A 27,981-nucleotide genomic window follows, 5' to 3' on the forward strand; every position below is an offset into this window, starting at 1 on the left:
TGTTGACTGTGGTGAAGTTTGAATTTTTTTTAAATATTCTTGTGTTTCTTGTTCCGTTGGACGAGTTCAGACATTCAAAATGGAAGTTTTTGAATATGATAACGTTAAAATTTATAATTTAAGTTGTGGAAAATCATTACCTGAGGTGAGTGTTCTGAATACAAAAAAAGAATAGTACCATTTTTATTTGTAATTAATGAACTTTCGTTCAGGCTCTTTTTCCAAGGAGCGGGGTAATATGGTTTTCACAAGAATGAGTTTTTAAACCACGACACGTTTTTCGCTATCACAATAGCATCTTCAGGTGGGTGAAGGTAAACTTCGGCTGTTATAGCTGATAGCTAAACACGTGTCGTAGTTTAAGAACTCATTTTTGTCAAAATCATATAATGGGTTTTCAGTTTATTATACAAGATACACGTTGTTGATACAAGAATAAATGAATAAATTTCAAATTTCTAGTGGTTATCAGAAAGGAAGAGGAGAGCTCTGCTCAAGAAAGATGTGGATCTTCGCAGAAGGATTGAGCTTATACAAGATTTCGAAATGCCTGATATCAGTACATCAGTTAAAGTTACTCCAGATGGCCAATATATAATAGCAACAGGGATCTATAAACCTCGAGTTAAATGTTTTGATGTGAATAATTTATCACAAAAATTTGATAGATGTTTTGACTCTGAAGCTATAACTTTTGAGTTACTATCTGATGACTACAGTAAAGTAAGTATGATAGTAACCCATAGACTAAAGCGTGGACTGGTCTTGTAAGAGAGAAAATTGTCTGGAGAGTGAGATGAAATGCTTTTGGGCACTGTTAAAAGATTGAAGTTAATCTTTGCTTTCAGTAGTGGAAAAGAGAGGATTTCTCTTTCACGCTCACAGGCTAAAGTCGGATATTTGATAAAAAATTAACATCGAAACTCATTAAAATTCCATATCCATTAAAAAGCAAAAGCCGTTCTACAAAGGGTTGTTTTTCAGTGCAGACAGTTTATTGTAAATTAATTGTGTTTTACTCTAGTGGAATTGAATCTTTTGCCCAATGTCTATCTATCTCCCTCGGTGATTCTCTTTCTAATGCTCTGGACATGCATTTCTTCCTGAAAGTGACATGATGGCCAGTCCAGATTATTGTCATTCCTTCAGAAAATTAACGATATTGACTGAGTTTACCAAATAAAAATTTGTTTCTTTGTTCTAGTTGGTATTCTTACAATGTGATAGATATGTAGAATTCCATGTGGCACATGGAAGGCATTATCGATTGAGGATACCTAAATATGGAAGAGACATGAAATATTTCTTGCCTACTGGGGACCTGTTCATAGTTGGTGTTACTTCCGATATTTATAGATTGAATTTAGTAAGGGGTCAGTTTTTGACTCCTTTCGTTTCAGAAGCATCAGTGATAAATAAATGCGCAATAAATAAGGAGTATTCTCTCGTAATGTGCGGAACAAAAGAAGGAAAAGTTGAATGTTGGGATCCAAGATGTCGAAATCTGATTGGAACACTTGACGTTGCTTTAAATTGTTTGAGTAAGATGGAAAAGTAAGTGATCATTTTTTGTTGACTTTAAATATACTTGTACTCCTCTCGAAAATTATTGACATCTTAGGCGGCTGTGGAAATTTATTTTTTCTGCACGCATTTGCGTGCGGGAATGGATTAGCAGGAGTTTTTCCCGCACGCAAATATATATTATTATGTTTCGTTTTTCCAATGCAGGAGTCGCCTTCCACAGTCCTGTATTTAAAATTTAATCAAATTTTGTTGAAATTCCAGGGGTTATATTTCTTTAACCTTCTGTCAAAAAAAGTATCACCTTGAAAACAACCTGTATAATTGACCTATGGGTTAGTGTTCATTCTCAATACCAACCTGCATTCCGCAAATCTAAATCTGACTTTAGGGGCTATTATCAACTTAATATGTTGGCTGTTCCCATTCTAATTTTTTTCTTCACCCCCAACACATTTACCCAAAGATAAGGGTTACTTTTGAGTGATAAAATATATATTCTATGAAAAAATTAATTCTGTAGCCATTTGGAAGGATTCATGTTCAAAATTTTCAAGCCCAATGGAAGGCTTGATGCTGACGTTTCTTGAATCACATATAATTCATTATGATTGAGGTTATCAATACATATACTCCATTCACTTTTATTTTAGCACCCGGTTGGCCATGGAAATTTGACACATTTCACTCTGTATAATACGAAAATGTGGGGTTATGACGCTTGTCAAAACATTTTTGGGTTTTAAATCAACGCTTTGTTGCCGGTTCTACGTAAAAGTTTCTGTTATTACGTATTTTATCACAATGTCGAATCTCTTCGGAAAATATGTGAAGAACATAATTGAAGTTTATACAAACTGATTGAAGGCATACCAAATCCAGTTATTTGCATGGAAAATACAAGAGATCAGTATAATATCATAATATGCACTAGCTTGAGGAGAGTTAATGTTCGTTATCCTCTTTAGCTAAAGTCTGAATTGGTTACATCAGTTGTATATTTCAAAAATATTAACCCGAAGATGAAATGCCTATGATGCAGTGATTGACAATGGGCATCTCTCGAAGGAATTAACAGATAATTACAAGAATGTTGAATTCTTCAACAAAGATCATTTTGCATCAATATAAGTAAAAGGAATTGAAGGAAGTTTCAAGTCAAGCTGAACTTCACCTTTGAACAAAAATTTCACATGAATAAACAATTAACAGGACAACTGGCGCGTATTTGTGGCTGTTCATCTTAATACATTGATATAATAATAATAATTAGGTATTTATTGGCACCTTGAGACATTTACAATGTATAGGGGAAGTCAAATGAAAAATCAATTTTCGGGAACTTATTCTACGATAACATTCATCGAAAATCCTGTAGTAAACTTTTCGCATTAATTCACCCAAAATTAAAATTCTCAAATGCCACCTTTTTTGGGTCTCCCAATAGAAGGAAATTCCTCTTCATTCACAATCTTTCTGATTGTGGAAATATCCACATTATATAAATTCTCTTACATTGAATATTTTCGCTACCGTCTGACGCATTATGGATTTTAGAATATCAGGCCATCAGGGACCTGAATACTTAATAGCACCTTCTGAAACCCTGTCTCTTTTTTTCAATAAGTTTCGGAATTTTCGTAATAAAATAATAAAAATTGATCTTAGTTGTGGCAACGGCGTTATGACATTAACAACATTTCATGAGTGCCAACCTTACTACGGTTTTGTTACAAAAACTTGAGAAAATTATTTTATGGCCAACTGACTGCTAAAATAAATGTGAATGAAGTATACTTCTTCAAGACGTTCAGCCCATATAAACCGACGACACTGCAGCGTTCATGAAAAGTAACCATATTTATTTTGAACGTTACATGAATCACATACGACTCCTAGCGAAAATCTTTATGCATCGTATGTGATGCATAAAGACATCCAACGCAGCCACCCGAGATGTCAATCCGTCTGTTCCGATATTCCTGAACAGTAATGTCATTATTTCAGAGACGATGCCTATTGGCCCAGTCGTTCGAGTTCTATTGTCCTTCGATTGCGGGCCAGTATAACCAGCAATATCGAAATAGGCCCAATAATTCTTGAATTTACTTACATGATTTCTTTTGCAGTGTAACCTCAGAGAACTTCCCATCTATAACTGCTTTAAATATGGATGGTCCCTTACACATGGGTGTTGGTACAGCAAATGGTATGGTTTTATTGTATGATATTAGGTCTTCTGAGCCCTACATGGTCAAAGACCATATGGAACGGTTGCCTATCAAAGATATTGAGTTTAACAAGAAAGAAAATATTGTATTTTCAATGAATAAGAGCATATTGAAGATGTGGGATAAAAACTCTGTAAGTTTCTCGTTTATGAATTAATTATTCAACACGCTACTATTTCAGTTGCATTTTTTTATCTTTTTAGAAAGCAATTTATAAGTTACCTTATTCATGAAATGTTACACTTTGTTACTCTATAGATAGTATGGATGTCTCTTATATTACATTTTGTTTATTTTTGTTTTAGGGAAAACCATATGCTAATATTGAAACATCATCAGAATTAAATAATTTATGTGTTGTACCAGATACTGGGCTGTTATTCATTGCCAATGAAAAGCCTAAAATTCTTACTTATTATTTACCCAGTCTTGGACCTGCACCCAAATGGGCTAGTTTTCTGGATTCACTCACTGAAGAACTAGAGGAATCGAATGTGGAGAGTATTTATGATGACTATAAGTTCGTGACTAGAAGTGACATCAATGCTCTGGGATTGGATCTTGATGATTTGGTCAAAAATAATTTATTGAGAGCATACATGCATGGGTAAGTCGAATTTTTTTTTTTTAGCTTCGAAAGATTCTCAATATGTTACTGTGAATGTTACAGCTTAGGATTAGGGAGCTGGTAGCTTTTTTCTTAATAGTACATACAAATGCCCGTACATTCCGTAGAGCCGATTGAAAAAAAAAGGGAAAACCTGTCAAATATCGGAATATGCCTGTAGAACCATGACTATGACCTTTATGCATTCATGTATTTTGTTTCCTCAAAAAAAAATCCGATAAAAATCCGTTCGGATAGAAAAAACCCTAAACGATTCGGAAACGGCACGTCACTGGTCATCTTGAATCGTGAATGCCCAGTCAGAGGTTATGCTCATGTCTGCCGTTTTCGAACTATCTTCTAACTTTCTTCACATCCTTTCGAAAGCATGATCACAGCAGTTTCCTCGTCTTCTCCACAGAATCTACACTCGTCAGATTCTGATAACCCCATTTTCATCACTCGCTTTCTTGAGCCTGTTTTCTCCTCCAATTCTCTTCGGTAAGACTATTCCACTCGTAGAGGTAGCCAAATATCTAGGTATTACCCTGGATAGGGAGCTTCACTGGAACTCCCATGTGGAGAGAATCATCCACAAAGCCAGACACTCCCTATGGGCCTGTCAAGGAAGCAGCTCCGCTGGCTGTATCGCCTGGTGGTCCTGCACACAACGTATCAAATCCTTTCGAAACTCTAGAGCACGGCATGCCTCATGATTTCGGGGGCATTCCGTTTTACTCCAACTGTGTCCATGGAGATGCTATTAGACCTCCCTCCCCTTCACATTTTTGTTCAGGGAGAGGCAAGACTAGCAACCCACAGGCTCCACCACCTTACCGTAAATGAGCCTGACAAACTCATTTTCGTGCTCAATCGTCTTGTACTTAAATTGGAGGCAGACGACGTGATGGGCATGAGAACTGATCAGATAATCACAAGAACCAGCACGGATGGAACCTTCAGTTCTCTGATTCCAACCGGAGACGAATGGCTCCGTCACAAGGAATTCTATTTACAGGGACCTTGCTGGTTTACTGATGGCTCCAGAACCAGTCAGGGATCTGGAGTCGGCGACAGCATTTCAGGCAAAAATCTTCGCCATTGATCTTTGCGCCAACCATTTGCTTAACATGGGTTGGGCGGGTAGGTCAATAAAAATCTCTCGCAGCAGACAAATGCAACTCGGCACAGGTATTTGAAAGCAGATTTAAACTCTCCGAATTGGGAAGTTTAAACAGGCTGCAGCTGATTTGGGTACATGGACACTGTGGCCTCGGAGGCAACGAAGTATCGGATGCTCTAGCCAGAGAAGGCGCAACTTCAGCGCCTGGTCCGGAAACAACTATAGGAATTTCTAAGGCCCGTTTGCACCAATACCCCTTAAAACGAGTACTTAACTAAGTGTCATTTAAAGTTGATGGACGCTTAATTTTATTCCCAGTTGCACGACTGTGGCTTAACAGAATCTTGAGTAAGGGGCCCTTAAGTTTTTATATCTAGTGATATTTCTGTTTTTTAATTTGGTGCAACTTCATCCTAGTCCAATAAAGCTATTTCATTGGTTGGCCGGTTGCTGATGATCGTTGTCATTTCATTAACCTAACTTTATTGTCCTGTCAGTCAAGGATATTATTATCAAAGAGTAACAACTTTTCGTTGTTGAATTAGCATTAATATTAATAATGATAATGATTGTCAAATAAGGGGTACCTAAGTTTATATAAGTACAACACTTTCTTTGTAAGGTCTTGTGTGAATTTGTTTTACTAATGTTGAAGAGGAACGTGAAGAAAATGTCCTTATTGCCCTTGTTAGTACGAATACGGTAAATGATTGCCAAGCAAGTGGTGGTAATTCACAAATGGCACTTAACTTCTCAACAGAAGAAGAGAGTTTGTTACTAACTATAGTATGATTAGTGACACCAAATTGAAAATTGAAAGAGACTGATGGCATTACAATAAAGGCAAAAGAAAAGGCTTGGTATTCAGTAGTGAATTCATTCAATTTCCAAAATCCATCAAAAATGGGAAGTTCTGCAGCCAGTTCAACAAATTTTGTTAGGTTAGAATCCCGCCCATACCTAAGTAGTCATTACAAATGCTCTTAAATCTAAGGCTAGCTTTAGCCATTCAAATGTCACTTAACAGTTGGTGCAACGTAATTTAAGGTAAGGGTTCATTTTAAGGGACACTTAGCACTAAGTGCGTTTGGTGCAAACGGGTCTAATTCCCTAATCAGGGAAGGGAACAACAGCTGGATAAGGCATAAGGTCCTGGAGTACTGGCGCAACCGTCCTGGATTGCGTCACTCGCACAGGACTTTTTCAGTGCCTCACAGCCCATGCAAATCTCAGTCGTTGGCTAAGATTTTCTAGAACCAATCTGAGATCTATCATGGCGGTTTTCACAGGACGTTGTAGACTCAGAGTCCATCTTAAAAAACTTAGCATCGTCAACGATCCGCTCTGCAGACTCTGCTTAGAGGAGGACGAAACGATTGAGCACATCCTCTGTGACTGCCTGGCGGCAGACGGGTCAGACTTGGAGTATTTGGTTCTCCGAAGATGGTCCTAGAGAAACTCAAGAACTTCATCTCCTTTTTGAGTAGGATGGGACTGGAGGGAGAGATTTAGCTGTAGGAGCTTGCCTGTGTGCTACAACAAACCGCTTGGTCCCAGTGGCAGGTTTGGTTTATCCGTCCAACACACCCAGCAATCAGTATTTACTCATGAATTCATGCACCGTGAATCTCTGCCACTTTCTTGCCAAAATTCTCCAGAGAATTTTCGGCTGTTACAAACGAGCTTCAGGCGACAATGTCGTGTGAGGAGGCGTAACTTCTTTCTTAGATCCGAATACTTCATGGATCTTGCAGTCTTGGAATGATCCATTCTTGGAAGATTCCACCAGAGTGTTTCTCTTTTGGTTTCTTCCTTCACCAGGAACTCTTTCCTATACCACAGAAAGGCTCTGGGCCAGTAAGTGGCGTTTGTGCTCCTTTTCTGGCGAGTGTGTAGTCTTCCTCATTTCCTTTGGTTCTAGAGTTTTCACTGTAGAATACAACTGTAAAATGCTTAGGACATCCTCTGAATTTCCAACATATCTGTCGGACAAATATTTTCATGTTCATTTGACCGCCTCTGATGGTTTCGTCACACTACCCATATTTTTAACTAGTATCGAAAAAAATAGAAAAAACTAGTTGCAACAAAATCAAAGACAATCATCGTATGAATTCAAAACTTAATTTTTTTTTTCAGATACTTTATGGACGTCCGATTTTACAATAAAGTAAAATCGGCAGCTCAACCGTTTGCCTTCAAGGAGTATAGGCAAAACAGAATAAAAAAAACGATTGAAAGGTCTAGAAGGGCTAGAGTACAATTTTCAAATCTTCCAAGGGTTAATAAGAAATTGGCTCTGGAACTTATGAAATCAAAGTCAAATGTGTTGAAGGACGACCGCTTCAGAAACTTATTCTTAAACGTAGATTATGAAATTAACGAACAATCGGAAGAATACAGATTGATCAATCATGTGGCAAAAGGGAAATAAAATTGAACAAAAAAGAAACACTACAATTCTCATAACTTTTTGTCTTTTAAGTTACAGATCTGAAACTTTTTAGGCACATTTATACATAGAATCTGCTGACGAGCTCAAAATATTTCTTCATTAGGCGAACTTTTATTGAATTTGTTATTTTTGAATTGAAAAAAAAAAATTGTCAATAGATTCTACCTATAAAAGTGCCTAAGAAGGTTCAAGTTTCAGATCTGTAGAAGGCTTCGGTTTTCATCATTCTTTGTTTCGCTGAAAAATTACTCGGAAATGTAGCTCTTATAGTGCTCGATATCCCCCCAGTAGACAACGAATTTTGCCCACCCTGTACAAGATCTTCGTTAACTAAGGCTCGGACAGAAAATTCGAACTAATACACTGCGCGAAAAAATTAACGCACATTCTAAAAATCTCAATTTTAATGAAAGTTAACTCTACATTGACTTTATTTTTTATGTTCTCTCGCGAAGGTTTTGAACGAAACAAGACACATTAAATGGAAGAAAAATTCAGGATTTCAACGAATCTTATGTGAAAGAAGAGAAATGAACAATTTTCAAAATACTGAAATGCTGATAAGTGATTTAATATTTGGTATTTCCACCCCTTGCGTTAATTACAGCTCGGCAACAACGGTTCATACTCAAAATTTCAGTGATCTTAAAATGTTTTGATCTAATCCTTCCCAGATTTCTCCGAGTTGGATTCCTAAGTCATTAAGAGTAGCTGGATGATTTTCTGAACTTCTCAGCCTTCTATTGAGGTTGTCCCAAACCTGCTCAATCAGATTGAGATCTGGACTTCTTGCTGGCCATTCCATTCGAGAGACTTCAACCTCTTCAAGGTACTCCTGAACGATGCGCGCACGATGGGATCTGGCATTATCGTCCATAAAAATGAAATGTTCACCAATGTTTGGGGCAAATGGCACTACATGCTCTTCAAGAATGTTCCTTATATACTTATCAGCATTCATAGCTACATTATCAACTATCACTAGGTCTGTGCGAGCAGTCAAAGATATTCCACCCCATACCATAATCGATCCTCCCCCGAAACCAGTAGTATTCAGGACATTGCACTGAGCATATCTTTCATGTGGACGTCTGTATACAAGGGAACGTCGATCACAATGGAAGAGGAAGAATCTAGACTCATCTGTGAAAAGAACTCTTTCCCAATCGGCCTCTTCCCAATCGATATGCTCCCTCGCAAAATTCAAACGCGCCCTTCGATGGGCTGGGGTAAGAGTTGGGCCTCTTGTCGCGACACGAGGCCTTAAATCATATTCGCTGAGGCGATTTCTTATTGTCTGAGTGCTAATTTGCACCTCATGAGTTTGCTCAAGCTGAATTTGAAAGAGGCGAGCGGTTATTTCGGACATTAATACCTGTCTCCCTGAATCGCTGCAACATTCTGGACACACTTGTATGGGAAACTCCAAACCTTTCTGCAATTCTTGTGTATGTCCACCCTTCTTCTCGCAAAACTACCGCTTGGGTACATTCCTCTTGGGTCAAATTGCGTGTTTCGCGTTGCATAGCGATCGAGTGTAGAACATCAAACGAAAGAAAAACTATTGATCGCTAGAATAGATCGAGAACAACTGATTTTAGAATGTAGCCAGTACATTCAACATCTGATAATATCATCTTTTTTTATTCCTGCTGGGAAAAAACATCTGTATTGAAGAAAACCGTTGAAAGTGGATAACGTATGCATGCATAATTCTGATAAAAATAATTATCATTGAGAACACCTTCAGTTGATGTAGAATAAATTTGAGATTTCCATAATGTGCGTTAATTTTTTTGCGCAGTGTAGTTTTCGAGATCCCCTCAGTAGACAATGAATTTTGCCCACCCTGTACAAGATCTTATAACGCCCAAAAAAAAAAAAATCAAAGTTCAACTATCTTAACTTTTGAAAGAACAAACAAAAAAAAACAGAAGGAAACGCTAGGAACACCTCGGTTTGCTTACAGTGGAGATGGGCGCCAAAGTATTTATTTTCCTAGCGATCCAACGCAAACAAAAGAAATAGTTCGAAGGTGAACGGATTACTCTAAAATCATAAATTCACAAAAAAACTAATGAATACTGCTTCAGCCAAATACGTAAACTCCGAAACAGATGAAATAGAACGTAAATGACTATTAAAGAAAAGGTAAACAAATCAAGTTGAGAATCTTATGAAAGAGAAATGTAAATGACGATCGAAGAAAAGGTAAGTAAACCAAGTCCAATATCTCATGAAAGGTGTAATTTTAAAAATTATAAAAATAATAAAGCGATATTCAGATGTAAGATTCTATTATCTATTCCCTACAATTATTGTTTTCTGAATGATTATGAACCTGATGTACAAGCACTTTTCCCTATGCTTGATCAAGCGTAGTTCCCAAAATACTCTCGAACAAATTATGGTACACACTATATAACAATTAGGTAACAGTTCTATCAGAATTTCACTTCAGTTCATAAATTAATTAAAGATGGAAAATAATGTATTATGTACTTATGTATTGTATATTATTACGTATTATTTACTTACAAATACACACTATTAAATGTACTTGCCTTGTGAAAATACTTATACAGGGTCTTTCACGAGGAACCTCACCCATATTTATACGGGAAACTACTGAACGTATTTTCATGAAATTCAGCACTTATAAGTATTTCACGATGCTGATGAAATCTAAAATATTTTCAAGGCATGAGCACCTCCGGTTTTTCCGGAAATGACGTCAACTTCCGTTTTTCAAATTAGAACACCATTTTTTTATTGCAGAAATAGATTCCTTAGAAAATTTCAAGTTATTTTGATGTAACATTTTTCAGTTTTGGTTGGAAAATTCTCTCTGAGCGGGAAAATTCGAAAAAAAAATCGAAAATAGAGCTCCGCTGAAACAAGAATAACTTCGAGGTTTTTGGATGAAAAATTTTCATTTTTGGGATTTTTCAAGATGTAAGATTGATGTATCCACTTTAAAAATCGAAATCGCGATTCATGATACAGGGGGTGAAAAAATCGCTTTCAAAGTTAGGGATGACAAAATCGTGAAAAATCAATTTTTTCAAATTAGAACCCCATTTTTTTATGGCAGATATTGAATCTACGTTAAAAAATAATGTGAGTGTATGCATCACACCCTTGCCCTAAAATGGATATTTTCTGAGTTATTCACAAAAAACTGTTTTTCGTCTTGAATTTTCAGCTATTTCTTTTCCCTTCACGCCAAAAAGATGAAATTTTCAGGAACTATTATTTGAACCATGCTGTAGATTTTTCACCCCTTCTTGAAACCGACTTCCAGTTACTATTAGGAGAACCATGGCAAACTCTCGCAGTTATAACTAGAGAAGATGCTCAAAGTTTTGATCGTTAATTTCTGGACATTTATGTATACGTCTCAGGAATGCTTCGTGCGTTGCTCTTCTTATTTCATCGGGAGGAAGAGATCTGCAAAAGTGTTTAAAAACCAAATTGAGTTTCAAAACTATGAATCTAAAAATCTAAACAAACCTGAACGCATTTCTGACTCGTTCTATGCAGTCCTCTTTATCAGTCAGGGGAGTTGAGTAGACAATATTTTTTATCCTACCCCAAACATAATAGTCTAAAGGAGTAAAATCGGGAGAACGTGGTGGCCCAAAATGTGGACCATTGTTCGCCAACCATCGATCTTAAATAGCCTGTAGAGGATATTTGACACATTGAGTGAATTGTGTGGAGGCGCGCCATCTTGTTGATACCATAAGTCATTATGGTTCTGTACTAGCGGCTCAATTGCGAGTCAATATGTCAGAATATCTATCTCCTAAGGCAGAACATTCTTTAAATAATGCAAACATGTGTAGTGTTCTATCTTACCAGTTAAAGTCCCATGATAAATGTGAACATCGAGAATTGCATTATTTTTGATGGCGCAAAAAACATTGAAACTCCAGATCTCTTGAAAGTTCCATTGTCTGAAGTGGTGGTTGTTCTCTTCATCCCAATAATGACTGTTATGCCTATTGAAAGAACCATTCTTTGTGAATTTAGATTCATCTGTCCAAATTATACAGTCCAAAAAGTTTTCATTCTCTTGATATCGAATCATCATAGCTTCGCAAAACTCTGTTCTCCTGACGAAATCAGTTTCCTTCAAATGCTGTACCCTATTGAATTTATATGGGTGCATTTCATGTTTTTTTAATATTCTCCAAACACTCGATTGAGATAATCCCACATCAATCTCGGCATCTTTGAGAGAACTTTGAGGATTCACACGAAAATATGCAAGAACTGTAATTTCGTTGTTCTCATCTTCTACTACACTTTTTTCTCTGTGTATAGTTTTCTTAACGAAAGATCCGACATTTCTCAAGTTTGTCATGGTTCTGTTAATGGTATCTCTCGTTGATGGTCTGGGTCGGTCAGGAAACCTCTCAATGAACAGTCGAATCGTTCTATCTACAACTTTATTACATTCTCCATGAAGTAGAATGAGATTTAAATAATCTTCATTGGTAAAATTAGGCATAGTGATCGATTTTATAACTTAATACGAATTATCACCAAATTAATAGTAAACACAAAATGCTACTGAATGAAGAGAAATTTGACAGATGTAATTAATGATATCTATCATTAAAAAAAAGAATGTAAAACATGGTAAGCTTTTGCATATGGTTCATAAGGAATTATTTATTTATCACTGGAGAGAAAACCGATGGCCGATTAGTTAAAATAAAGAGGTTTCCGATACAAATTCGAATCAAAATTCGCCATCTATTTAGGAACAACCTGTAACTTTTTTCTCTTGCAATTAGGGTAGTAAAATCTAAAACATGGTTTAAGTAACAGTTCCTGAAAATTTCATCTTTTTGGCGTGAAGGGAAAAGAAATAGCTGAAAATTCAAGACGAAAAAGAGTTTTTTGTGAATAACTCAGAAAATATCCACTTTAGGGCAAGGGTGTGATGCATACACTCACATCATTTTTCAACGTAGATTCAATATCTGCCATAAAAAAATGGGGTTCTAATTTGAAAAAATTGATTTTTCACGATTTTGTCATCCCTAAATTTGAAAGCGATTTTTTTCACCCCCTGTATCATGAATCGCGATTTCGATTTTTAAAGTGGATACATCAATCTTACATCTTGAAAAATCCCAAAAATGAAAATTTTCTATCCAAAAACCTCGAAGTTATTCTTGTTTCAGCGGAGCTCTATTTTCGATTTTTTTTTCGAATTTTCCCGCTCAGAGAGAATTTTCCAACCAAAACTGAAAAATGTTAATTACATCAAAATAACTTGAAATTTTCTAAGGAATCTATTTCTGCAATAAAAAAATGGTGTTCTAATTTGAAAAACGGAAGTTGACGTCATTTCCGGAAAAACCGGAGGTTCTCATGCCTTGAAAATATTTTAGATTTCATCAGCATCGTGAAATACTTATAAGTGCTGAATTTCATGAAGATACGTTCAGTAGTTTCCCGTATAAATATGGGTGAGGTTCCTCGTGAAAGACCCTGTAGATGGAATAAATGTAAAGGGTTTTCCAATAAGAGGTGTTATTCTGAATAGCCCGCTATTTCGGTAGCTGTCACCTTTGAAGCTGTTATTTTTTGATATTTGGCAAGCATTGAACTAAAGTTCTTTAGTTCAATGTTGGCAAGTAGAAACTACGCCATTACTAAGAATGGAACGATACACACTTCAACAACGCATTGAAATTATTAAAATTCACTACAAAAATGGTGAAAAATTTGCAGTCACAGTTCGCAAAACTAGAGCATTTTTGGGACGTCGTGTGAAGCACCTTGTCGGACCGCAATACAGAAATTGGTGGAAAAATGCGAGCTGTTGGGACAAGTTAGTGATGTGAAGAATAAAACCCGTGCACGTCGCTCAAGAACAACTGAGAATATTGTTGCTGTAGCCGAAAGTGTTGAAGAAAACCCAGGTTTGTCCATTCCTCGTCGTTCTTTGGAATTGGGCATTCCACAAACGTCATTACACCGTATTTTGCATAAAGACTTGAGTCTTAAGGCTTATAAAGTTCAGTTAACACAAGAACTCAAGCCGGCCGATCATCAACAACGTCGTGTTTTTGCTGATTGGGTCCTTGAAATGCATGAAAATGATCCGGAATTCCATCGAAAAATCATCTTGACTGAGGCCCATTTCCACCCCGGTGGCTACGTCAACAAGCAAAATTGTCGCATCTGGGGCTCGGAAAACCCAAGAGTTATTGTTGAGAAGCTTCTCCATCCTCAACGTGTGACTGTTTGGTGCGGTTTATGGTCCGGCGGGATCATTGGACCTTACTTTTTCGAAAATGAGGTTGGATCAACAGTTACGGTGAATGGATTGCGCTATCGAGAGATGATTAAAGAATTTTTATGGCCGGAGTTGAATGGTATTGATCTGGACAACGTTTACTTTCAACAAGACGGCGCTACGTGCCACACAAGCAACGAAACCATTGATCTTTTACGGGAAAAGTTTCCGGACTGTGTTATCTCTCGAAGAGGTGATCACAATTGGCCACCGAGATCTTGTGATTTAACACTTTGCGACTTCTTCCTTTGGGGCCACGTTGAAGATAAGGTCTACGCCAACAGCCCAGGGTTGATTCAAGACCTCAAAGATGGAATTCGTGAGGCTATCGAGGACATAGGGCAACCACTTTGCGATTTGGTTATGGAAAATTTCATGAGAAGGATATGGTCCTGTAAGCGTAGTCGTGGTGGCCCTTTGGCTGATGTTGTTTTTCATTATTAACGGCATACTTTCATCTTTATTATGAAATAAATATCCGATCATTTATCCCGAAAAATGGCATTTTTCTTTGAATATCAAAATAACACCTCTTATTGGAAAACCCGTTATATATATTGAGATATTGTCTTTTCAAATTCACTCTAACTGTGAAACAGTAAACATTCTATGTATGGAATAAAATTAAAGCTGAAATTTCCTGAATGAATGTGAGGACAAATATCTAAACTCCCTATTATTATTTCAAAAAGTGATTGACTTGATCAAATTAATTTGAGAAAGACATAAATTCAGATGTCACATGAACAATATGTCCACTTTTCACAATTCATCATTCATTCATTCCATTCATTCATTGCTGTATCCCGTTACCGGGAATGAATCTACAAAAAGAAGAAGAAGAAGAAAAAAAAAAAAATTCGAACAGACTTATTATATTATTATTATTATAAGTAATTTCTTAGTGCTAGTTGCGACTGTGTGCCCTCCTGTGACTAAAGAGACCCAACCGTGACCTGCAGATACTTCCACACTCAGGGCATGGATAGTCACCAACCAGATCTGGCCGCCGCTGTATCCTTCTCGATTCTCCATTATATCTGTTTACCAAAGACCTCCACTGTGACCTGTCTAACGCTAGTTGTTCCCAGTTATGGTTGGCATTAACTGATTTTAGGGATTGATGTAGTGTATCCTTAAACCGCTTATACTGGCCTCCTGGTTTCCGGGCTCCCTCAGTGAGTTCGCCGTATAGAGCTACCTTGGGGAGTCTTGTGTCTTGCATCCTCAGAATGTGGCCGCTCCATCTGAGTCGGGCCCTCGTTACTTGAGTCTCAACTGTTGTACAACTCGCGCGCTGCAAGACTTCTGCATTCGAAACTTTGTGGAACCATCTGATGTGCATTATCTGTCTTAGATGACGTTGCTGCGTCTGTTCAAGCTGTTTAATATGTCGCCTGTAGGGAGTCCAGCTTTCGCTTCCGTAAAGAAGCGTTGGGAGGACCACTGCTCTGTAAACAGATGTCTTGGTCTTCAGATTGAGGTCGTGATTTTGAAACACTCTGTCCTTCAGCTTCCAGAATGCCCGTGATGCCGAATTGATACGGTTGTGTATTTCCGTGTCAAGGTTAGCCCTAGTATTTATGAAGCTTCCCAAGTATTTGAACTGCTCGACCTGTTCTAGAGTTTCATTGTCCAGGCTGATATCTGTTTGAAGGCTTTCTGGCGGACTCACCAGGATTTTGGTCTTATCAATATTGAGTCTAAGGCCTAAAGCTTCGTATATATGTTTATAGGTGTCCATCATTATCTGTAGATCCTCTGAGCTGCTAGCGATGAGTGAACAGTCGTCTGCATATTTGAAGTTCCGTGATAAACTTGGTACGGGTTTTTGCTCTGAGGCGCTTCAGGTTAAACAGGCCTCCATCAAATCTGAATCTTATCCCAACACCTCTTACGGGCATGCTCATGTCAGCAATTATCGATACAGCTATCGCGAAAATATTGAACAGTAAAGGCGCTAATACGCAGCCTTGTTTTATTCCAGAGTTGGTTGAGAAATGGTCGGTTGTAGAGCCATTATGCTGTATTCTAGCGGTGTTGTTGGTATGAAGGCTTTTACACACTGCTAGGAATTTTTCGGGTACTCCTAGACGTGCCATGATTTTCCATAGCGCTCTCCGATTCACCGAGTCGAATGCCTTGCTTAAATCGATGAAGGCTGTATAAATCCTTGTTTGTTGTTCACGGGCCTTTTCTTGTAGCTGTCGCAGTGTAAAAATTAGGTCCACCGTACCTCGATTTGGTCGAAAGCCGCACTGGGATTCAGGTAAAAGCTTCTCTAAGAGTGGAACCAGACGATTAGCCATAATCTTCGAGAGAACTTTACCGGCCACGCTAAGCAACGATATGCCTCTGTAATTGTTGCAATTCGACGTATCGCCTTTGTTCTTATAGAGGTTGATAACTAAAGCGTCTCTGAAGTCTTGTGGCACATCTTCCTGTTTCCAGATCTTGCGGAATAGTGTTAGGAGACTATTGAGAATGTCTTCATCTAAGGCTTTGAATATCTCCGCCGGAATGCCGTCTAGACCAGGTGACTTATCATTTTTCATATTTTTGATCGCTTTTATGATTTCCGACATTGAGATTTCGTCATCAAGCGATGTCATCGGACTATACGCGGGGAGCAGGTCTAAAATGGATAAATCCGAGTCGTTATTTTGATTCAAGACCTGTGAGTAGTGCTCCTTCCATCTTTCGAGAATTTTTCTATCATCAGTTAGAATAGCTCCTTGAGCATCTCTTATAGGAAAGCTAGCTTTTCTGCTTGGACCGTAAACAGTTTTAATAGCTTCGAAAAAACGCCTGTAGTCATGGTTATCGGCGTAAGCTTGTATTTCCCTAGCTTTTTCTTTCCACCAGCTGTCCTTGATTTTTCTTATTTCTTGACGGACCTCGCGTTTTATGTTTATGAAACTTATTTGGGCTGCAACATCGCCAGGCTTGTTAATTGCGGTTTTCATCGCTTTGTGTTTTGCGTCCAAAAGGGGTGCGATATGAGTTTCGCTGTCGGCAAACCAGTCTGGGGATTTTCGGGAGCGTTCTGTGCCCAGTATTTCTTTCGCTGTATTTGTAAGGGATGACTTGAAACGGAGCCAATGAGTCTCAATGTCGTCGTTATAATCCGGTGGTGTTAGGCTATCTTTGACGGCAGCTGTGAATCTTTCCTTTGTAGAAGGGTTTTGTAGTTTGGAGATTTGAAGGCGCTCTCTTAGATACTTTGGCTTGCGTTGGTATTTTGGGCGCATTGAGATTTTCATTCTCGAGATTACCAGTCTATGATCAGTCCAGCACTCCAGATCTGCTCTGGGTTTAGTGACCAACACCTCTTTCAGATCTTTCCTTCTCACGATCACATAGTCGAGGGTATGCCAATGCCCTGAGCGCGGGTGTCGCCAGGTCCCCCTTGAATTGGGTCTCGTAATAAAATAGGTGTTCGTTATGCACAGATTGTGTTCTGCACAAAGAGCCAGCAGACGTTCTCCATTCGAATTAATGCTGTCTGTGCCGTGTTTCCCTATTATTCCCGGCCATAGTTCTGAGTCTTGACCTCTGCCCACTCTGGCGTTGAAGTCTCCAAGGAGAATAATTCGTTCCCGTTTTGGGATTTTTCTTAATGTAGCAACGAGTGTTTCGTAAAAAGTGTCCTTCAAGTTGTCAGAGGAGTTCAATGTGGGTGCGTATACTGCAATGATGTTCACAAACGTGTTATTCGCTGCAGGAAAACGTAGGGTCATTAAACGTTCTGAGATACCAACTGGATTTTCGGTAAGTTTGGCGGCCAGGTCGTTTCTAATGGCAAAGCCTACGCCATGTTGTCTGATTTCGCCTTCCGGCAAGCCTTTCCAGAAAAAAGTATACGCTTGTTCTACCAAGCTACCTTCGTCCGAAAAGCGTGTTTCGCTTAAAGCAACTATTGCAATGGATGTTCGTTGCAGTTCCTTATCGATTAGGGCAGTACGCCTCTCTGGTCGGTCGGCCTTGGGGTTGTCTAGCAAGGTTCTGACGTTCCATGCTGCAAAAGCTATGTGCTTTTCATTGGTGTTTGTTCGATGATTCACTCGCTCAGGCACCCTCCCCCGGAGATCCGAATGGGAGGGTATTTTACCTCCGGATAAGAATTTTGTCCTGTTCGATTGATCCATCTTTTTGTAGGAGCTGCGTTAGAAGGTGTTCAAAAGCTGCACTGGTAACGCTGTCACTTTGGTTGCGGCTACGACTAGATTATCTTGTGGCACAGGTATCCTGAGACGACAAGGTCTGAGACGTAACTTGAGCAACGCAGAGAGCCATTTCCTGCTCAAGCCAATGTTTAGGCTACGTAATTGTGGGAAACAGAGTTATACCGCTCATGTTCGGTCGCCAGAGCCTCGTTCGTAAGAACAGGGTGCACCGCGAGTAGGTGAGGTTGGCATTTGAGGGGAGAGGCTATAAAACGCATCCTTCCCCCTTACACCCCACTTTTCACAAATGGCTTCCTTGACAGAAAAATTTTATGTCTGTACATATGTACCAGGAATTTCCAATCGAATGATGAAATTACCAATTCGAAGATCCCAACAATGAAATTACCAATTCAAAGATCTCAACCAATCCACAATGTCGAAAATCCTCCTCAAGTTGTTCTCCTCCTTTTTCTTTCAGATTGAAACTCCGATGTTCCGTTCAAACGGGACGATCCAAAATCCACAAAACTCTTATACGCGCAGAAGGAAATGAGAAGATGAAAATATACGTAGACAGGAAAAGAAAAAGTCCTCAAGTTGTTAGGCGGCCTTTAAAATTGAATGCTCCTCGTCGTAGCAGAAGTCATAGACAAACTAAACTAAGAAGTACGTGTTTAATCCCCACAAGGGTAATAATGCTATTCCAACAAACAAACCAGCAATATTGAAACAATAGACGGTCTCACTTTATCCCGAAACTTGGATTTTCACAAGAAAATTCAGTGAAGAACCTCTAATTACGCAAAAGCTATTCGAAGTAACAAACGATGATTTTCTCTCAAAGAAACGCCGTGAATGAATATTTCAGAACGGGTCCGAAGACATGTTGGATGTTTGATAAAAGCTTAATTAGGCAAATGAAAATATTGAGGGAATATGGTTTATAAGTAACTCATGAAACACAGTGAAAATTTTGGAGTTGCAGAAATATTCAAGGGGAAATTCGATACGTTATAAATTCTCCCCCTTCGTCACTCATCTCATCTCCTCTGTAAGCAAACCGAGGTGTTCCTAGCATTCCCTTCTGTTTTTTTTGTTTGTTCTTTCAAAAGTTAATATAGTTGAACTTTGATTTTTTCCTTTTTTTTTTTGGGCGTTATAAATTTTAGCTCCCAACGTGGGGCCATTTTGTGTTTAGCTTGAATACTTGCTTGGAAAATTAGTTTTTATAGTTTTTTTGGGGAAATATTGTATTCAAGAAGTCAGGGAAAATAGTTGTTAACAGATTAAATCAGGCACAGTTAACATATTTGTTGGCTATAAGAGGTTTACCAACGGGAACAGTTGATAGTATGCGCAAAAGTCTGTGTAGGGCGATGAAACTAGAAAAGGAAGGATCGTCAATATCCTATCCTAATTACCCGTTCACTTTTGAGGAAGATAAAGCAGCTATTAATGAGGTCATCGCGAAGGTAGAAAGTAGTATTGCTGGTTCGGAGTCCTTGACGGTGAGGAGTGGACGTTATGTGGTGAATGATACACGTTTGAGATACGCATTGATTAGATTGGATCATCTAAATGCAAAGTCACCTGAAGAGGAGACGTATAGAAGGGAAGTTTATGCAAAAGTTCTCAGTTTACTGGTTCGGCTTGAGGAGAAGACAAATGTTGCATCAGGATCACCAATGAAACCGCTCAACCAGGAAGGCACTGACACTGAAGATGATGATTCTTCAGAGGGAGTTGATGAACAGAATTTGGCAAGTTCGACTCCACGTGTACCGGTAACACGGGTTATGGAAACAACTTTTGGACAAGTGAAAGCAATTCCAGTATACAAATGGGGTTTACAATTTTCAGGCGAAAAACAAGGAATGTCTGTCCATGCATTCTTACAGCGAGTTGAGGAAGGCAAGAGGAGTGACCAAATCTGAGGTACTGAGGTCGGCTGTGGATTTGTTGAGTGGCAGAGCTTTAATCTGGTTTAGAGCTATCAAGGACACGATAGTGGACTGGGATTCTTTTGTTGAGAACTTGAGAGCCGAATTCGAACCCTTCAACTACGATGAAAAGCTCTTAGAAGAAATTCGAAAACGAACCTATTTGCATATATTTGGCTACTATGAAATCATTCTTTAATCGTTTACGATCACCGCCAACAGAACAACAACAAATTATAGGACAGTTTTGAGGAATATTCTCCCCTTTTTCTAGTCCCAATTACTTTGGTGAGTGTAGATTCTTATGTGGAATTGAAGAGGTTATGTCGTCAATTGGAGGAACGGCGCGAGTATAGGTCAGTTCATATTATCCGTCCGTCTCGGTTCAGTTCAGCTCAGCCAAAATATCTTTCAATGTGTTTTATATGGACTAATTCATACTATCCGTCTCCGACAATTCAGCACCTATCGGCACGCTTACGGCCGTCCGACGGTATTCTTCCAGAGAATATTTTGCGGATGGCCTGAAGGGCGTGGTTGGACTGAACGAGACTGAACGTATAATATGAATAAGCAACCGCTCAGTTCAGCTCAGTCAATCGAGGGTTTTCCTTTGTCGTGAAAGCTTCTTTGAACCTTTCTTGTCTATTATTTGCGACATTTTTCACAGTATACAGGATGATTCATAACTATTGGGACATAGGCTAAGGGCAGATTGTTTGGACCAAAATATGGCGATAGGACCAATTATACCTCAATAAAATATTGCTGTGCAAAAAAGATAGACGGCGTTAAAGTTTTTTTTCGTTTTTTGCTAATAATTTCACTGTACATTTTTTCATCCGTTTTTAAGAAAAACTCAATTGAACAGTTCAGAGCCGATGCTTCCGATGAAGGGGATTTGAAGTAATGACTTATTTATTTAATTTATTTATTTCGACGATAAAGCATAATTAAAAACAATGTAACATAAAATGAATAAACTTAAATTAAGTGTTCTACGTGTCCTCCCCCTACTTCTATGCCTTTTCTAATTCTTTCAATAAAGGACTTTAAAACTTTGAAGAAAATATTATTCTCTCCCCTTATAAAAAATTCAACTTTAACGCCCTCTATCTTTTTCCACAGCAATATTTTATTGAGGTATATTTGGTCTTATCGCCATATTTTGGTCCAAACAACCTGTCCTTAGCCCTATGTCCCAATATGAATCACCCTGTATAATCGAAATGATTTCCTGTTCATTCTAAAATAGCCGTGATGGGTGGACCAATTTTTTTTATAATGTCCAATATTCACCTTCAACTTTTCTCTTTTCAAATATTGGTTAGACACCCAATCCTTTTACCGACTTTTTGTTCCTCTTCATCTTCGTCTAACAATAATGCAAAAGCACAACATTCATTCAGGCGTAATTGCAGCAAAAGTTTACGTCCTATGAGATAGGGCACGAAAGAGACACAACGAAAATAATAATACTGATTATTTAACAATATTTTTTAGGGTCCTTGTTGTACTGTTTTGATCGAAATGAAAGGCTTCATGTGTCAAGTGCTGGTCAATTCGAATGCAACCGAAGATTCACGACACACGAAGCGGAAGGTGACTGAGACGATCGTGACTGATAATATGAATAATATGAACGCAACCTCCGTCAACGGCTAATGATCCTTCCGCCGGCCTGAACTGAGCGGAACGTATAATATGAATCGACCTTAAGTCGAATCTTTCGCTCCGCCAGCCAGAAGGTCTCAGTCTTGCCTCGAGCCAGACTTAGCATATGCAAGCATCGAAGAAGGTATTGGAGAAATGCAACTTGTAGGACCTCAGCCTTCATCTGGGTCTAAATGCGAAAAACCGGTAAGCTGCTATATTTGTGGTAAACTAGGACATAGAGCGATAGGGTGTGCTGCACCGAAGACGTTGCTACAAATGCAATCAGGTATAGGGTATACCATCAGAACTATTCCCAAATGCAATTTGTCGGGAAACGGATCGAGTCGTTGATTGCGGGACCACTTCCAACGACTGGTTCACCTGAAGGTCTTATTGATAAACTTCGTCCCATACTAAATTATGTACTAGATAGAGTACCTACATGGAGACGAGAGACCATATCTACGGTTGTCAATTTATGGAAAGGAATTTCTTGTTCTCCTTGATTCTGGTGCATCCCGAACAATAATTAACGGAGAGTGTTGGTCGATTCTTCAAAAATTGGGAGTAACTCTGGATTATCGAAAAGGGGTTACATGTACTGTAGCTAATGGACAGGTTTGCTCAAGCATCGGAAGCTGCAGGTTACCGATGAACGTTAAGGACAAAGTAGTGTTGATGGAGGTTTTGATAATGTTAGAGTTACCATGGGAGTGTTTAAGACTCATTCTCGGTTGTGCGAAAGATATTTCTGGCCAAAATCTCGTTCGGACGTGGCTCGATATATCAGAAATTGCCAGATTTGTTTGAGATATAAGGTATAGATTCGAAAAAGCCTGCTGGTTTAATGGCATCACATCATCCTGAATTACTTTTTCGAGTGGCGTTTGTGTCCTAACCCAAATAAAACCGAGGTTTCGTGTTTCCATTTGAATAATCATCAAAAATATAGAAAATTGAGTGTAGTTTTCGGTAATTCTTTTTTGGAACATAACTTCAATCCGAAATATCTAGGTGTTAAGCTGGATTCCTCGCTGAATTTCAAAGCCCATTTGGAAAGTCTGCGTCTAAAGTTAAAAACCAGGAATAATATTCTCCATAAACTAGCTGGCACTTCATGGGGTGCTGATGCAGCCACTCTTCGAACGGCAGCCCTAGCTTTGGTTTTTTCGGCTGCTGAATATTGTTGCCCCGTTTGGATTAATAGTGCTCATGTGCAGAAAATTGATGCACAACTGAATCTTTCCATGAGAACCATAACTGGAACTATTAGATCTTCACCTATTCAATGGTTACCAGTTCTTTCAAACATTATACCGCCTCATATTCGTAGACAGACTGCGGTTATGAATTCCTGGAAAAAATTCCAATCCTATCCAGACTCGTTCCCAATTCTATCCTATATTCCCGAAAATACCATTCCAAGACTGAAGTCGCATAAACCTTTATGGTCCAACTCTTTTCTTAATTCGAATATAAGGGACAAAGACCTTTGGCAGTCTGAATGGAATAGGTGCACTATTTTCAACAAAGTATTAGTAACTGATCCTTCGAATAGAGTTCCTGGTTTTGATCTTCCCAGGAAAATATGGTGTATGGTGTATTCTGAATCGTATAAGAACAGGTCACGGACGTTGCAATAGCAACGTTGGTGAGGTGATGCAGCGTGAGTTTTTGTAAAACAGAGAAAAGAACAAGACCGCGCAAATAAAGTGTGACAGTGACTTGTCAGATAGTACGTGCAGCGCAGGAAAAAGCTGCGTCACCCTGCGTCACCTCACTAACCTGCGTTTCTATTTGCGCCGGGCCTTAGTCACGCGGTTTGTGGATCGCGCGTTTACGCACTATCATCTAAACTAAGCCTACTAAATACACTGAGGCCTAGTTCAAAGGATCGCGCGACTCCGGCAACCGTTTTCGCGTAATTAATTACGCGCGACTATGTAAACGGTTGAACGAGTTCATCACAATATTGCACTGTGTATGGATCCAATCACAGGTTGTTGCTATTGCGTAGCGTACTATGATAACGGAGATAATGATCAAAGTTGAAATGGCCCAAATTTCAATTTTGGCCTATAACTCGAAAACAAAAGAAGATAGAGGAATGAAGTTGATGGCATAATTAGTTTCTCAAAAAAAGACGACATGAATGGTACATTCATTTTCCTCTATCTCGTTGGGTTAAAAAGTTAAAAGTAGTTCAGGTATCACCAATTTTGCCCACCCTGTACATCATGGTGATCAGACCATTGATCACCTATGGCTGTGTCGCCTGGTGGTCCTGTGCAGAACGCGCTCAAATTTTCGAAACTTTAGAGGACGGCATGCCCCATGATTTCGGGGGCATTCCGTTCTACTCCAACTGCGTCCATGGAGATGCTATTAAACCTCCCTCCCCTTCACATTTTTGTCCAGGGAGAGGCAAGACTAGCAACCCACAGGCTCCACCACCTTACCGTAAATGAGCCTGACAAACTCATTTTCGTGCCCAATCGTCTTGCACTTCAATTGGAGGCAGACCAGGTGATGGGCATGAGAACTGATCAGATAATCAGCACGGATGGAACCTTCAGTTCTCTGATTCCAAGCGGAGACGAATGGCTCCGTTACAAGGAATTCTATCTACAAGGACCTTGCTGGTTTACTGATGGCTCCAGAATCAGTCAGGGATCTGGAGCCGAACTTTACAGTCTGGGAAAGTCGACGACAGCATTGCAGGCAGAAATCTTCGCCATTGATCTTTGCGCCAACCATTTGCTTAACATGGGTTGGGCGGGTAGGTCAATAAAAATCTCTCGCAGCAGACAAATGCAACTCGGCACAGATATTTGAAAGCAGATTTAAACTCTCCGAATTGGGAAGTTTAAACAGGCTGTAGCTGATTTGGGTACATGGACACTGTGGCCTCGGAGGCAACGAAGTATCGGATGCTTTAGCCAGAGAAGGCGCAACTTCAGCGCTTGGCCCGGAACCAACTATAGGAATTTCTAAGGCACGTTTGCACCAATACCCCTTAAACGAGTACTTAATTAAGTGTCATTTAAAGTTAATGGACGCTTAATTTTATTCCCAGTTGCACGACTGTGGCTTAACAGAATCTTGAGTAAGGGGCCCTTAAGTTTTTATATCTAGTGATATTTCTGTTTTTTAATTTGGTGCAACTTCATCCTAGTCCAATAAAGCTATTTCATTGGTTGGCCGGTTGCTGATGATCGTTGTCATTTCATTAACCTAACTTTATTGTCCTGTCAGTCAAGGATATTATTATCAAAGAGTAACAACTTTTCGTTGTTGAATTAGCATTAATATTAATAATCATAATGATTGTCAAATAAGGGGTACCTAAGTTTATATAAGTACAACACTTTCTTTGTAAGGTCTTGTGTGAATTTGTTTTACTAATGTTGGAGAGGAACGCGAAGAAAATGTCCTTATTGCCCTTGTTAGTACGAATACGGTAAATGATTGTCAAGCAAGTGGTGATAATTTACAGAGGGCACTCAACTTCTCAACAGAAGAAGAGAGTTTGTTACTAACTATAGTATGATTAGTGACACCAAATTGAAAATTGAAAAAGACTGATGGCATTACAATAAAGGCAAAAGAAAAGGCTTGGTATTCAGTAATAAATTCATTCAATTTCCAAAATCCATCAAAATGGGAAGTTCTGCAGCCAGTTCAACAAATTTTGTTAGGTTAGAATCCCGCCCATACCTAAGTAGTCATTACAAGAGCGTTTAAATCTAAGGCTAGCTTTAGCCATTCAAATGTCACCTAACAGTTGGTGCAACGTAATTCAAGTTAAGGGTTCATATTAAGGGACACTTAGCACTAAGTGCGTTTGGTGCAAACGGGTCTAATTCCCTAATCAGGGAACGGAACAACAGTTGGATAAGGCATAAGGTCCTGGAGTACTGGCGCAACCGTCCTGGATTGCGTCACTCGCACAGGACTTTTTCAGTGCCTCACAGCCCATGCACCAGTCGTTGGCTAAGATTTTCTAGAACCAATCTGAGATCCATCATGGCGGTTTTCACAGGACATTGTAGACTCAGAGTCCATCTTTAAAAACTTAGCATCGTCAACGACCCGCTCTGCAGACTCTGCTTAGAGGAGGACGAAACGATTGAGCACATCCTCTGTGACAGCCTGGCGGCAGACGGGTCAGACTTGGAGTATTTGGTTCTCCGAAGATGGTCCTAGAGAAACTCAAGAACTTCATCTCCTTTTTGAGTAGGATGGGACTGGAGGGAGAGATCTAGCTCTACGAGCTTGCCTGTGTGCTACAACAAACCGCTTGGTCCCAGTGGCAGGTTTGGTTTATCCGTCCAACACACCCAGCAATCAGTATTTAAGCTACATTCACAATCAATTCACGAGCCGAATGCACTTCGGCACGGAAGCTTAGCAGATGGCGTTCTCCGTTACCATTCACAATGAAATTCAAGACAAAATTTCTTGCAAGTTGCAAACTATCACTTCGGATAGGAATTTCGTGCCGGCTATAGATGATGCTGATGCTTATGTTTTGATCAGTTACATTTTTGATTCATTTGAGTATTTGGTTCCAAGATTATTGCGAATGGTAAATTTCGTGCCGAAGTGCACTTCGGCCCGCGAATTGATTGTGAATGCAGCTTTACTCATGAATTCATGCACCGTGAATCTCTGCCACTTTCTTGCCAAAATTCTCCAGAGAATTTTCGGCTATTACAAACGAGCTTATGTCGTGTGAGGAGGCGTTATTTCTTTCTTAGCTCCGAATACTTCTTGGATCTTGCAGTCTTGGAATGATCCATTCTTGGAAGATTACTCCAGAGTGTTTCTCTTTTGGTTTCTTCCTTCACCAGGAACTCTTTCCTATACCACAGAAAGGTTCTGGGCCAGTAAGTGGCGTTTGTGCTCCTTTTCTGGCGAGTGTGTAGTCTTCCTCATTTCCTTTGGTTCTAGAGTTTTCACTTTAGAAAACAACGGTAAAATGCTTAGGACATCCTCTGAATTTCCAACATATCTATCGGACAAATATTTTCATGTTCATTTGACCGCCTCTGATGGTTTCGTAACACTACCCATATTTTTAATTTTTAATTAGTATCGAAAAAATAGAAAAAACTAGTTGCAACAAAATCAAAGACAATCATCGTATGAATTACAAAACTTAATTTTTTTTCAGATACTTTATGGACGCCCGATTTTATAATAAAATAAAATCAGCAGCTAAATCGTTCGCCTTTAAGGAGTATAGGCAAAACAGAATAAAACAGACGATTGAAAGCTCTAGAAGGGCTAAAATAAAATTGCCGAATCTTCCTAAGGTTAATCAGAAATTGGCTCTGAAACTTATGAATTCAAAGTCAAATGTGTTGAAGGACGACCGCTTCAGGAAATTGTTCTTGAATGAAGATTATGAAATTGACGAAAATTCGGAAGAATACAGACTCATCAATCATGTGGCAAAACGGGAAAAAAATTGAACAAAAAAGAAACACTACAGTTCTCATAACTTTTTGTCTTTGAAGTTACAGATCTGAAACTTCTTAGGCACATTTATACATAGAATCTACTGACGAGCTCAAAATATTTTTTCATTAGGCGAACTTTTATTGAATTTGTTATTTTTGAATTGCGGTAGTCCAAAAACGCAATAAAAATATTGAGGAAAACCGAGGAGGAAGAAGAAGAGGAAGAATTGGAAGGTAGGATATGATAATTTGAGTTGTCACACACTACCCATATGTTCCACAAGGACCCCCCGGTAACTAACCCACACAGAAAATTTCCAACTCGAAGGGTGATGGACAGACTATCTGAGCTGCAGTGGAAAAACTGAAATAGAATGAATTTATTTTTTTTTGTATTTGTGTAATTCACTAGGCTGAAGGACTTCGGTCGATGGCCATTAAAGAACAGTTATTATTATTATTGTTATGAACTACACAACATTAAAATTTGAA

At 38.9% G+C, this 27,981-nt stretch overlaps 1 protein-coding gene across 2 annotated transcripts; it reads left to right on the top strand.

Annotated features, from left to right (window-relative positions):
• LOC123310183 (nucleolar protein 10-like) lies at positions 1-27,526 on the top strand. 2 transcript variants are annotated; one of them, XM_044893600.1, is made up of 6 exons: positions 1-145; positions 463-723; positions 1,205-1,554; positions 3,654-3,888; positions 4,061-4,362; positions 27,201-27,526. In XM_044893600.1, the coding sequence occupies exons 1-6, from the start codon at positions 80-82 to the stop codon at positions 27,499-27,501; spliced, it is 1,515 nt and encodes a 504-aa protein (XP_044749535.1). In that variant the 5' UTR covers positions 1-79; the 3' UTR covers positions 27,502-27,526. The 2 variants fall into 2 exon arrangements, with proteins under 2 accessions (XP_044749535.1, XP_044749536.1); XM_044893601.1 differs by lacking the exon at positions 27,201-27,526 and adding an exon at positions 7,625-7,954.
• The last annotated feature ends 455 nt before the right edge of the window (positions 27,527-27,981 follow it).

This window comes from Coccinella septempunctata, chromosome 3 (assembly GCF_907165205.1).
Source record: "Coccinella septempunctata chromosome 3, icCocSept1.1, whole genome shotgun sequence".
Lineage (NCBI taxonomy): Eukaryota > Metazoa > Arthropoda > Insecta > Coleoptera > Coccinellidae > Coccinella > Coccinella septempunctata.

What these genes read in the sequence shown, in the direction of transcription:
- LOC123310183 (XM_044893600.1), top strand. Translation starts at nt 80, where the DNA reads ATGGAAGTTTTTGAATATGATAACGTTAAAATTTATAATTTAAGTTGT. An exon ending in TATCTGATGACTACAGTAAA is followed by an intron (nt 724 to 1,204) that starts GTAAGTATGATA and finishes TCTTTGTTCTAG; the next exon opens with TTGGTATTCTTACAATGTGA. An exon ending in TTGAGAGCATACATGCATGG is followed by an intron (nt 4,363 to 27,200) that starts GTAAGTCGAATT and finishes ATTTTTTTTCAG; the next exon opens with ATACTTTATGGACGCCCGAT.